The 13,535-nt window shown below is 40.9% G+C and overlaps 1 protein-coding gene across 1 annotated transcript; it reads right to left on the bottom strand.

The window, feature by feature from the left end:
* Positions 1 to 1,618: 1,618 nt before the first annotated feature.
* LOC135734500 (uncharacterized) lies at positions 1,619 to 3,830 on the bottom strand. Its single transcript, XM_065253347.1, has 6 exons — positions 3,785 to 3,830; positions 3,273 to 3,623; positions 3,038 to 3,085; positions 2,768 to 2,911; positions 2,557 to 2,591; positions 1,619 to 2,216 (listed from the first exon to the last, which is right to left on the bottom strand). The coding sequence occupies exons 1-6, from the start codon at positions 3,822 to 3,824 to the stop codon at positions 2,115 to 2,117; spliced, it is 720 nt and encodes a 239-aa protein (XP_065109419.1). The 5' UTR covers positions 3,825 to 3,830; the 3' UTR covers positions 1,619 to 2,114.
* Positions 3,831 to 13,535: the final 9,705 nt, after the last annotated feature.

Raw genomic sequence — 13,535 nt, 5'->3', positions numbered from 1 at the left:
TAAATGACTTATAATGCTTTAGAAGAAATATTGTGTCTCTTTATTGTGTTAATCTGGTTATTTTGAACTACACATGAAAGAGTGATAAGTGACAAATTGAGAAGGGATTGTTTTTAATTTTTATTTGTGGGCAATTATTTGTTTGTTGGATTTTTTAGCTGAATCAAAAATGACATTGAGTCACCAGAATTCAACAGTCAATTAGTGACATTAATTCATTTTAAAATATCTGTCTAGCTGTTTAACAATAAATATTATATCAAAACAAACGTGTAATGTCCTCATATGACCATAAACTGAATTATTTATACATTACAGTTTTAGTCTGACTTAAGATTGTCTGTCTGTCTATGACATCTATTCAGTTGACAGTCCCAATGGAGTTCAGCAGTTTCACTTTTATTCTGAAGAGAGAAGATTTTTATACATAATTATCTGATCATTTTTAATTTAATCCTCTGGCTTTTATTCATCACACTATAATAAGAAAGGGTATTTTGTTTGTGGTTATGGAAACTGAAACACATCTAGTGTAAATTAAGTGTGGTTGAGCTGCAGTGAGAGGTGTGAGTTTGGTCATTTCTGTGTATGAGAAACAGTCAAACTATGCAAGTGCACTCACTGCACACAAACATTTATTGTTTTCATAAACAGAAGTTGGGCACTGGCTATGTAATTTTGTGTTGTAAAATAATTTGTTTTTTTAATGTGACATAACTCCTGTTTTTTTGTTCTGCATCATAGATTGAGACTCCTGCAAAAGGATTAAATGTGAATTCAACAACACATCCTCCTGAACAGCTATCAAAATCAGAAAATAGAAATAAATAAAAGTTCAGGAAATTAAAGAAAAATATGCAAGATATTTAAAAATTGTAATTAAATTTAACAATCAAATGTATCAACTTTTTAATAGATGTTATTGTCTATTGCTCATTTTAAGGTTGGAGGGAAAAATTTTCTTGTGTTGTGAAAGGGCCGGACTTAACACCTCCCTCAACCGTGACTCAACCTCATGACTGCTGATTTATTTATCTGGTAAACCTCAAACTGAAGGCATGCATCCAACTTAATGAACAGACTTAAACAAAACAATAAACTTTACAATGGATACACAACGGGCTCACTAGACTACGACAAGAGTTCACTAAACACTGGTAGACTTTTAAAACAAATCTGCACAAGACAGCAAACACAAGGACAATAAAAAGGGGAGAAAACTAAGAGGGCAACAGGTGAGGGGCAAGAAACGGTAACAAGATAATTAACAAAAAGACAAGGAAAGGGTCAGGAAACGAGACAGGGAAGCACACTAAAAACAGCCAATGGCCATGTACTTCCACACAAAACACAGGGACCTGCCATGATCCTGCCACAAAGAGCCAGAAAACTGTGACAAAGAGACAGGATCATAACACTGGAATAAAAGGTTGGGAATCACTGCAGTAGATAAATAAAATCACTCTTAATCTCCAGTTTATTTACTGTATTGATCAGTTGAAGTGGGTTATCTAACCCTATGACACAGAACAACAGAGATGAAATGCATATATATGTGTGTCAGTGGTATATCACACTAAACACAATAAAGAAACTAGGAGGAGGAGAGTAATGTGGTTTTATTTAAAGGGGTGTGGTTTATTCTATAAACAGAAAATGACAAACCTGTCAATCAAAAAATATAACAGCAGAAAGTCCTAGCTATAAAGTGTCTAAGAGATTTGTGTGAAAATGCTGAGTTATTTTCAATCCAGCGTAGGTTCTAAAAACGACAAACCCCAACCAATTCTAATCTGTGTAATTTAACCATATTCTCTATAAAGCTCACTTATTATACATATTTACTATAACTTCAGCAATATCAGCATACTTTTGTTGTTATCAGGATTAGCAAAAAGCATGTATCAAAATAATAAATATATAGCACAAAAAAAATGCTGGGTTGTTTCAACTCATGGGTAAATAACAATAAACCAGCAGTGTTCTGTCCAATACTGACCCAACCTGAATTAAAACAACCCAGCACTTTTTAGAGTGCGATAGTAACAGTAAAGTGTTAATTATAAAAAATAAATATTTTATGTTATATTAAGTGAGTTATGTATCATGTGACCTCAATACATCTGATATATATCTATTGTATCAGTTTGTCTTTCTCTTCTGTTAGGTTTCCTTTTTGAGAAGAGCACAGCAGAATATTCCACTGATTCAGACTCCTGCAAAAATAAAACATATTCAAATACAGACAAGAATATAGAAAATATAGACCTGAAACTAAAACATCAGAAGTTAATACAAAAATAACAAAATATTAAAATTAAAAAACTGATATAAATGACACATAATCTTTATAGCTTTTAATTCTCAGTAAAATTATGAAATTTAATCAAGAACATTTGCATATTGTCCGCATATAAATCAATAATAAACCCAGCAGCAGTAGAAAATGAAAAGCAAACACAGACGTTAAAAACAGAGGACTGTTTTGATTTTTATGTTTATTTTTTATTTATGTTTATTGTTTATTTGCTTTAATGTTCGATAGTCTAATTTTACCTTGTGATCTTGCTGTTGTTCTTGGCGTTCAGCCGCTATCAAAAAGTAGAAAAAGTGAAATCAATTGTTTTGATCTTAAGATAAATAAAAAAAATTTTACAAAGCAAATTAATTTATTGAGAGTATTTATTTACTTAATATCATTTTCTACATTTGTAATTAATTTTAATCTTAATTAAAACGTTTAACCATTTACCAAATGTATCTTTACCTTTTCTTTCTTTCTGTCTTCTGATAATGGCCAAAATGAGCAGAATATTGAAAGTAAAAATAATAAATCCACCAAATATGAATGTCAAGATTAAAAAGATGTTTCCAGAACAATCATCATCAGACACAGAGGTTTTATCATGATCTATAAAAATAGACATAATATTACTCTTTATGACCTCACAAAAGGGCAATTATGTGAAAGTTAGCAAAAATCAACATCCACATTTTCACTACTAAATTAAAAACTAAACTAAAATATCAAACATACCATTTTTCAAGGTTTCTGTGTCATTTTTTCTTGGCATATCATTCTTATCTGAATAAATAAAACAATTTACTGTTATGAGTCATTTAGTGACATTCACAAAGCTTTTCAACATTTACTTTTTTCACAGCGCAGACTTAATTAAAAGAGTTAAAGACAATGGGGACAAACATAAATAAATAAATATATTATTATATTATATATTATAAGACAAAGAACTAGTGGAATTTCTGATTACCTTTCACATCAAGTCTGGTTCCATTGCCGAATTGAATTTGATATTCAGCAGCTCCACAAAAGTATAAGCCAGAATCAGAAACTTTCACATCCACTATTGTTAAAGAGGTGGATTTACGGTACAGATGCATGATCATCTGATTTATTGTGAAATTGGAGAAATATTTTGCCTCAGCCCTTTGAAAACTATAAGTGTACTTCATGCACACAATTTTTATTGGTACAGCATAAGATGCTTGCTTGAACCAGCACAAGTCTGCATAAGCATCAATAGTGTGTTCACACCATATAGCAACATTTTCTCCTGGCAGAACCTCTATACTGAACACTGGACACAAAAATGTGAGAAAACCTGAAACATAATATTAGAAAATAATACTTAGCACGTCAGATTTTATTATTACATTATTAAAATGTGTGACTCCACAAAAAAATAATACTCTCTAATGTATATTTAAAATGAAAACAAATATATCTCATCAATTACAGAAATTATAGAAAATAATATTTTACCTGTGCCAAACAGCATTAACGTTGTTAAAATATGCAGCATTTCTTTACTGAGTCAAACCAGGGTTGAAGAGGAAATTAAGTGGGCGATTTAATGTGTTTTAAATACTGTATATGAAGGAGGAGTGGCTTTGTCAAAGACTAAGTACGATTGGACTACAAATTTAAAGCAGACCCACAGCTGCAGAGAACCAAAATAATTTAAAATATTAAAGTAAACATAACGGAAAATAAACATGAGCGTAAACATACAGTGACATATCATAAATAAATCAGTGTTGTACCTTATAATGGTTCCTTTCCTAGATACTGGCTTAACATTAAAACAGGCCTTGTGTCTTATTGGTGTATAGTTGATTTGTCTGTCATCTAATTGTTTTCTGTAAGATTAAATCAGTTTAGAAGATGTGACCTAGAGGTCAAAAGCTTTGATAACATTCAGTGCAATGGTGCTTTAAATGACCTGAGTCTTAATTCAACTTAAATATATAATTTCCTGATCCTACAGTTTCCTAATCTTTTCCTAAACTGATTTTTGAATAAAAATGGTGAATGATAATAAATAATATTCTAAACATTTAAACCTGTCAATCATCATTAAAAATGTATACAATGCAAAGTTACTGAACTGAATGGGCAGGTGAACTAGTGAAATATATTTGTGACTTATCAGCCATCTAAAGCTGAATGGAGTCAGAAGAATATTTTAATGATGTGCTTTATTTTCTATGTTTCTCTTTGCTTTCATTCGTTTGCAACCAGATTTCTCCACAGTAGCAAAAGCTGAAATCTGCTACATTCAGCAACAAATAATCCACATGAGAAAAACATAGTCATAAATATTTACATGCTAAACAATGCTATGTAAAGAGCTTTTATAAGAGTCTTGAGGTGAAGCAGTTATCAACAGGAGTCTACAGTAATGTGTGAGTGTATTTGTTTATAGACTTGTAAAGTTTTACGCTGTCTTGTTAACCTTTGACTCACGTGCTGCAATCCCGTTTGTTCCAGTGCGTCCTCGCAATAGTTTCGGCCATTAGTTGTTGATTGTTCTCGAGCGTGGCCTGCTGAGTTTCAGTTTGCTGTAAACTTGGACACCTCTTGGAGGAGTTGGGTGTACTTCTGTCTTCATTCCCAGAGGACAGTACTCCTTTAGTAGTACTTGGTGACTTCAACATCGACCTTGAGAAACCACAGGCAGCGGACATCAACACCCTGTGTCGTTTGACCACAAGCGAGTCCCAACTTCACCTACCCACAGGTCAGGCAACCTTTTAGATCTTATCTACACACGCTGCTGTTCTACTTACCACACCCAGGTCACCCCACTACACACATCTGATCACTTCCTCCTCACTCTTGAACTCGACCTAACTCCCCCAGTCACTTCACATGCTCCCCCATTGGTCATGTTCCGGCGCAACTTGCCCATGCTCTCTCCCTCCCGCTTATCCTCTGTGGTCTCTTCCATGCTCCCCCCTCCCAACCTACTCTCTCTGTTAGATACAAGTAACGCAACCAACACTCTATGCTCCACTCTTACATTCTGTCTCTACAGTCTATGCCCTCTGACATCTGGATTGGCCCGGCCCACACCATCTGCCCCTTGGCTATCCGAGGTTCTCCGTGAGCATCGCTCCAGACTTAGGGCTACAGGGAGGAAGTGGCGCAAATCGAAAGATCCTGCTGACCTCTGTCCCTATCAGTCTCTTCTTGCTTCCTTCTCTGTGGATGTCTCTTCTGCTAAGACCCAATACTATCACTCTAAAATCAACAGCTTACCTGACTCTCGCACTCTTTTCAAGACCTTCTCTACTCTTCTTTGTCCGCCTGCCCCCCACCTTCATCTGACTTAATGGCTGATGATTTTTTTTCCTTTTTTGTAAAAGAAATTGAATACTATCAGTAGTCAGTTCTCTGAACCGCCACATCTTACGCATGCTCAAACCTCTGAGGAATCCTCGCTTACCTCCTTCTCTCTCCTATCTGAAGCGGACGTTTGCCAGGTCTTTGCTTCTAACCATCCGACTACCTGCCCGCTAGATCCAATACCCACCCATCTCCTTCAGGCCATCTCTCCATCGGTTATCCCTGTTCTAACCCACATTAACAATTAATCTCTTTCCACTGGAACCTTCCCTGAAGCATTTAAAGAGGCCCGTATAACCCGCTGCTGAAGAAACCCACACTCAATCCTGCTATGCTAGAGAACTACAGACCCGTTTCTCTTCTTACCTTCATTGCCAAGACTCTTGAATGTGTTGTGTTTGACCAGCTCTCCTCTTTCTTCACACAAAATAACCTCCTGGATAGCAATCAGTCTGGTTTCAAAAGTGGTCACTCCACTGAGACTACACTGCTCTCAGTCATAGAAGTCCAAAGGCAGGCAAGAGCAGCCTCCAAATCATCTGTGCTGATCTTACTGGATCTATCTGCCGCTTTTGAAACAGTCAATCACCACATCTTCCTGTCGACCCTCATGGCTATGGGTGTCTCTGACACAGTGCTTCTATGGTTCAAGTCATACCTCTCAGGTAGGTCATTTCTGGTATCCTGGAGAGGTGACATCTTTGAATCCCAACGGTACCGGGGTGCCTCAAGGCTCTGTGCTTGGACCACTGCTCTTTTCGATATACGACATCCCTGGGTTCTGTCATTTCGAAAACATGGCTTTTCCAACCACTGCCACTCAACTCCACTTGTCGTTCCACCCTGATGATCCCACGGTTTCTGCCTGCATCTCAGCATTCCTGAGGGACATCTCACTCTGGATGTAGGATCACCATATCCAGCTTAACCTTGCGAAGACAGAACTGCTTGTCATATCATCTGAACCAAAGATTCAGCACAACCTTTCCATTAAGCTAGGTTCCTCAACCATCACGCCTTCCAGAACAGCCAAAACCTGGGAGTGGTCATTGATGATCAGCTTAGCTTCACGGAGCATGTTGCCAGCACTGCTCGCTCTAGTAGATTCATCCTCTACAATATTAGGAAAATTTGACATTTCCTAAATGAGCATGCTACGCAGGTCCTAGTTCAAGCTCTTGTCCTGTCCAGGCTGGACTACTGCAATGTGCTACTGGCTGGAATTCCTGCCTGCACAATCAAACCCCTACAGATGATTTAGTATGCAGCGGTAAGAGTGGTCTTCAATGAGCCAAAGAGGGTGCACGTCACTCATCTCTTTGTCAAGTTACACTGGCTTCTAGCAGCTCGCATCAAATTTAAAGCTCTGCTCATGGCCTTTAAAACCACCACTGGGTCAGCACCCCCTTACCTTCATTTGCTTAAACAGCCTTATGTACCCTCTCGATTCCTATGCTCTGCCACCGAGCGACGGCTTGTGGTGCCATCTCAAAAAGAGAAAAAAACATTAGCGTGCACCTTCTCAGGAACTGTTCCACAACTGTGGAATGATCTGCCGGTCGCGACAGGAACTGCTAACTGTCTTTAAGAATCAGCTAAAGACCCATCATTACCTCACTTCCTAATATAGGACTTACTATCTTTCTCTATATGTATACTGTGTTGGACCTGATGAGACTATTTCCAGTGCACTTATGTACTGCTGTTCTTGTGTTGCTAAAATTGCTTCTATTGTTTACCTCATTTGTAAGTCGCTTTGGACAAAAGCGTCTGCTAAGACTAAATGTAAATGTAAGAGTCTGGTAATGTCCCCACTTAAAGATGCAGTTTGTAAAATTTTCGCCGCTAGATGGCGCCAGATCAAACAATAACAATGATGTTGTTTACTGACGCTCTGAAGCAGCGTGGAATTATGGGATTTGTAGTCTTTAACTCAACCACTGATGGCCATCAATCAGACGCGAACGAGAAATCACGTAAGGTAATCAAGTCTTATAAATGTTGCGTTTGATGACATCGTTTATTTCATTATGTAAGTTTATATGTGATGTTCAAAACGAAATTGTTAGTCATATTGATATTACACTATTAGTCCAAATTCGATGGTAAACACAGCACAGAATTAAGTTTTCAACTTACAATCTACAATGATTTTTGACATAATTATTGACAGTACAAATCTTATTGTGAAGTGTCTTAAAATGACCATTTATATTGCTGTACAATACCTTTGATGTGCATATCGTCCGCGGGAAGACGCGCTGATTACAATCTACACACTAATGTTGTGATCAATATAATAGCATACGTTTTTTGAAGGGTTACGAATCAAAACAACTCACCCATCGCGTAAAACACAAGCAGGATCAGAATCTCGGTCTAGTTAAATGTTGTCGTGAAGCTCTCTCCATCCAGATAATGCAACAAATTGATCCTCCCTTGTTTTGTTCCAAACTCTTCTTGGGTCGTTTGGTTGGCCCGTACGCTTACAGGAGCTGACACAACCAGCGGCAGACGGTACAGAGATATCCATAAGTTCATAAGCAAGCGCGTAGCCCGACAGGCGCTTTCGCATAGTTCCGCATTTGTCCACAACACTGGCTCGCTGCGTCCGAAAACTCAAGGCAGTGAGGACTTGTTGCCTCGCTGCCTCTTGAGGAAATGACTTCGGCCTCGGAGGCCTGAAGGCCGCTCAGAGAAAGGCTTTCCGACGCACTTCAAAGGCAGCGTGTTTGAAATATAAACAGAGAGCGCCTTTGTGATAACTAATCACATATTTGAAAACTACAATACTAATTTCTCGCTAGAAATGCAATTAAAATGCTTAAAAAGCGAAAATATACGTTTATTTTCACTAAATTTGTGCTCCAGCTGATTCCTTGGCCGCCATTTTATTTGTTCGAGCTCGACCACTGTTGTCATGTGGTTTACGTCAGTAAAGGCGGTGACAAAGGGTCACATGGATATTAACGTCATTGACAGGAGACTGCACTGCCCCGTGTCAATGTTTTGAATGGAAATTTTCTCATGATTTACAAGTAGTTGAAAACATTACAGATATTGATAGTAATCAGCTGGACAAAATATATAACACTGGCCTAGTGGTTTTTGGACATTTTACTGCAAATATCTTACAAATTGCACCTTTAAGTACAAAAACAAGCAGTAGCAAAAATAATAAAAATAAAAAAACATTTTTTTAGTTTTGAATAAGTAAAATAAAATGAATATAAATGAAAATAGATTTATTAATTGATACGTTTAGCAAAACCAGATTAAGAAAGAAATATAACACAGATGTATTTCTGAATTCTTGAATCACAGAATAATATTCACAAATATTTTTAATTAATCTTTTTTGCTATGTTTGTAATATTACAATTTTATCTTGTTATATATACAGAGCATGTTAAGCCTACAGTGAGCACATTTGAGTACAGATTTAATGTGGCCCTCTAGTGGTGCATTTTTTAAATACTTTGGTTATCATCAATGTCTGATCTTACAATGAACACTTAAATAATTTTAGGACAAAATACGTTTCTTTTCAATTCTCTAAGCTCCTTAAATAATGTCCCCCCATTAATAGATCCAACTATGGCTATGTCAAAATTGTTTGATACCACAGATCCAACTTTAGATCCAGTTCACTGTCTCTCATGTCAGGGAAAATGACTCAGTCTGTTACTCTAAAATAGACTTGTGAAGACAATGTTAATTAAACCAACATAAAAATAAAACATCAACAATGGAAAGTTATGTGGAATAGAATAATAGGTATAATGAAATGAATATATAACTAATAAACTAAATATAAAAACTAGTTATGAATAGAAATAATTTGTCTGTGTATATAATGTATGTCTGTCTTTGTTATGATTAAATGTAGTCAAGGAAGCAGGAATTGATAGTTATTATGTATATTACAGGAAAATGTTGTACATTTATATTTTCATTTAGTCATTTAGCAGATGCTTTTCTCCAAAGTGACTTACAAATGAGGTCAACAATAGAAGCAAATAGAACAACACAAGAGCAGCAATAAGTCTACAAGAACTAGTCTTATCATCCAGTAACACAGTATACAAAGCTACGTTTTTTAACAACAGAAAATAAAAAGATAGAAAAGATTATCAAAATCTGTTATGCGAGCCAGGTGTGGTCAGAAAAGAGTGGGTTTTAACAGATTCTTTAAGATGGCTACAGAGTCAACAGATCTTGTCACAACAGGCAGATTATTCCACAAATGTGGGACAGATCCAGAGAGGGTACGTGTTAGCGATTTTTTTCCCTTTTTTGGATGATACTGTCACAAGCCAGGGGCTGGCTACTAGTGATTAAGCCACGCCCCTTCTAAACTTCCACCTCGAGGAGGTCCCCAAAACCAACCCAATGCCCAAACAACAAGTACAAGTAAGTATAAAATGTCCTTTATTTATTTAAATAGTTAAAATATAGGGGAACTTGGGAAAGGGGGAATTAAAACTAAATTCAGGATCCGCCCTCCAGGGGGGCCACGGCCAAATGAATGACTGAGGGTGGGGGGTTGTACGTGGGGGAACTGGCTCCTGCCTCGGGTTCCCTCTACCCGTGGCGCGCTCCTCTTCCTTCCTGGAGGCAGAATAAAACACAATGAGTGCTGGTATGGGTCTTTTTCTGTCAGTGTACCTTGACTTAGCGCACGGCGGTGCACCGCCTACTTCTCACAGATCCTTGCTCGTTGACTCACTCGCCTTCCTTATTCTCTCTCTCTTCACAGACTCCAACTGGGACACGAGGACACAGTGAATCGACTTCAAGACGTTCGCTCACTTCTGCGCTGGTTACAGCTTCTAGGTAGGTATGGTTCTCTCCACAGCTCAATATCTCAGTGTTCACGTTGGCTCTCTTTCTCTCCACAGACAACTGCTGGGATACAGGGACACAGTGAATCGTTCTCAAGACGTTCGCTCACCTCTGCGCTGGTTACAGCTTCTAGGTAGGTATGGCTCTCTCCACAGCTCAATATCTCAGGGTTCACGTTGGCTCTCTTTCTCTCCACAGACGGCTGCTGGGATACAGGGACACAGTGAATCGTTCTCAAGACGTTCGCTCACCTCTGCGCTGGTTACAGCTTCTAGGTAGGTATGGCTCTCTCCACAGCTCAATATCTCAGTGTTCACGTTGGCTCTCTTTCTCTCCACAGACGGCTGCTGGGATACAGGGACACAGTAAATCGTTCTCAAGACGTTCGCTCACCTCTGCGCTGGTTACAGCTTCTAGGTAGGTATGGCTCTCTCCACAGCTCAATATCTCAGTGTTCACGTTGGCTCTCTTTCTCTCCACAGACGGCTGCTGGGATACAGGGACACAGTGAATCGTTCTCAAGACGTTCGCTCACCTCTGTGCTGGTTACAGCTTCTAGGTAGGTATGGCTCTCTCCACAGCTCAATATCTCAGTGTTCACGTTGGCTCTCTTTCTCTCCACAGACGGCTGTTGGGATACAGGGACACAGTGAATCGTTCTCAAGACGTTCGCTCACCTCTGCGCTGGTTCTGCAATGCGGCGATTTAGCAATGATTTGTAATGGGACGCCGGGGGCCAAGACCCTCTCGGCGAACTCGTTAATGGGCAGAGGGGCGAGAAAGCCACGCCGGCACACCGGGTCGAGCGCTGCCCTTTCCTCGAGACCCGTTGGTCAATCGAAAACTGGACCGGGGCGCCCTTTCGTCGAGACCTCGGGCCAGCGGATCTCTTTCGCCTCTACTCTGTGATGATGAAAAGGACACAAGTAAGGTAACAATAGTAGGTGTAATACTCACACACACTGCCACTCGCACAGTTCTTCGCCGCCACTCTGTAATTCTGTGAAACTGAAAACACACTACAGCATTATTGTACAGGTATTCTCTAGCGCCGTTCTTTCCTCTTCGTCGTCCCGGGACGAGTGACTGAAGGCGGGGTTACGTCAAACAAGACACAGCACTCACACTGCAATACACGGCATTACACAGCACCACTTCAAGTGAAAATTTCCAAAGACTCACCCACCACGCTCAGTGCACACAATAGACACCCGTCCTCTTCCACTTCGCTCTGGGCGAGAATAGGGAGATGGCAGACGGCCTAGCGTTTGTTTGTTGTCGTCGCTGTAGCTGCTTTCACACGAAACCTTCGGCTCACCCACCACGCAGGTACAGGGGTTGGGCCACTCAATCTCTCTTAAAAACACTCAAACGATGTATAAGTCAAATATGTACAAACACCTACTTCAAGGGATTTGGTTACTCACAATCTCCGTCTTTCTTCGTCCTAGGTTGTCTTCACGCTATAATAACTCCAGGTACCTAGACAGGGCGCTTTCCAGCCACCAACACCACTTTTCCACAGATGTATACTCACAACGGTAAGTTTTTCCTCTTCTTCCGTTTCTCTCATCCAATGTCAGTGTCCGTCTAGTACTTCACCTATAAGGTCTTTGATATCCTCATTTACATCGATCTACGATCCAAACATAGAGAGAGAGAGCAATACAACAATCCAAATCTAGCGTATCCGGCGAGCCCAACTCAGCGCTACAATACACACCAACACAACAGTGGATAACATCAGCCAAGACTGTGGTTTAACCTGTCTTTAAATACTCCCCTGGGTTGATCTCCTCCAATCACCCGGCGCTCCTCTTAATAGCTCCCAGCTGTGTGTAATTTGGCTGATTACAGCGTTCGCGACGCCACCGGATGTCCGGTGTTTTCTCTTACCGGTCCGGGCGGAAACATCCGGGCGGAACCAAAACTTCCCAATTTTTGGTTCCGCCTAAAAGATCGTCACTCCTGTGACATCCTCCCCCACCAATGCATTCTAGTCCCTAGAATGCCTCGGCGTTGTCCACTCCCCGTACCGGGCAGGGGGGCGTCCTCGACTCTCCCGTTGGGAGCGCCTTACGGGTGAATCGGGCTCGGCTGGCTCGGGTACTACCTCTGGTTGCATCTGGGCCGCCGGGGGCTCAACCGGCTCAGGTGCCAGCTCAGGCTGCATCTGGGCCACTGGGGGTTCAACTGGCTCGGGTGCCATCTCTGGCTGCCTCTGGGCGGCCGGGGGTAGCGCTACCATGGGTCTCCCTGGTACCACAGCCCACCCTTCCATCCAGGGGGCCTCCGGTACTGGCTCAGCGGGCCCCTTCATCACGGCCTCAGGGTAGTTTGGACAAGGGCGAAGCATATTACGGTGTACCACACGTTCGGGGCCAGGTTTTCCCTCGGGCCGGATAGTGTACACCGGTTGTCCCGGCCTCTGCTGCTTGCAGACCACATACGGGATAGCCTCCCAGCGGTCGCTTAGCTTGCCCTTTCCCTGCCGCCGGTTATCTCTCGCCAGGACCCTCTCACCTGGTAACAGGGGGGCATCTCGGGCAGTCCGATCATACAGCCGTTTGTTCCTTTCTCCTGCCGTCTGTATTCTCCTCGACACCTGTTCATACGCAAAGTGTAAGCGCTGGTGATGGCGCCCCACCCACTCCGTCACACTCACTTCTTCCCGGTCTGCTGCTACTCCCAAGACCAGGTCAGTGGGCATTCGCACGTGCCTGCCGAACATCAGGTAAGTAGGGGCATACCCCGTTGTGCTATGAACACTGTTATTATATGCTTGCAAAAGGCTCGGTAAAGCACTCACCCAATCTCTCTGCTGCTGTTGGTCTAAGGTCCCCAGTAGCCCCAATAGGGTCTGATTAAACCTCTCACAGCTTCCATTCCCCTGGGGATGATACGACGTTGTGTGGGTCTTCGTGCATCCATACAACTGGCACAACTCACGGATTACCTTGGATTCAAAATTCGCCCCTTGGTCGGAGTGCAGGAACTCGGGGCATCCAAATGTCTGAAAAACATGGCGCCATAAAGCTGT

Source organism: Paramisgurnus dabryanus, chromosome 1 (assembly GCF_030506205.2).
Source record: "Paramisgurnus dabryanus chromosome 1, PD_genome_1.1, whole genome shotgun sequence".
NCBI classification, from domain to species: Eukaryota; Metazoa; Chordata; class Actinopteri; order Cypriniformes; family Cobitidae; genus Paramisgurnus; species Paramisgurnus dabryanus.
This window is presented reverse-complemented; position numbering and strand designations above follow the sequence as displayed.

Bases quoted from the DNA above. Each gene is read 5' to 3' on its own strand.
- LOC135734500 (XM_065253347.1), bottom strand. From the start codon at position 3,824: ATGCTGCATATTTTAACAACGTTAATGCTGTTTGGCACAG. The intron at 2,912-3,037 runs GTATGTTTGATA...CTATTTTTATAG, and splicing joins CACAGAAACCTTGAAAAATG to ATCATGATAAAACCTCTGTG. The intron at 2,592-2,767 runs GTAAAGATACAT...ACTTTTTGATAG, and splicing joins AAGACAGAAAGAAAGAAAAG to CGGCTGAACGCCAAGAACAA.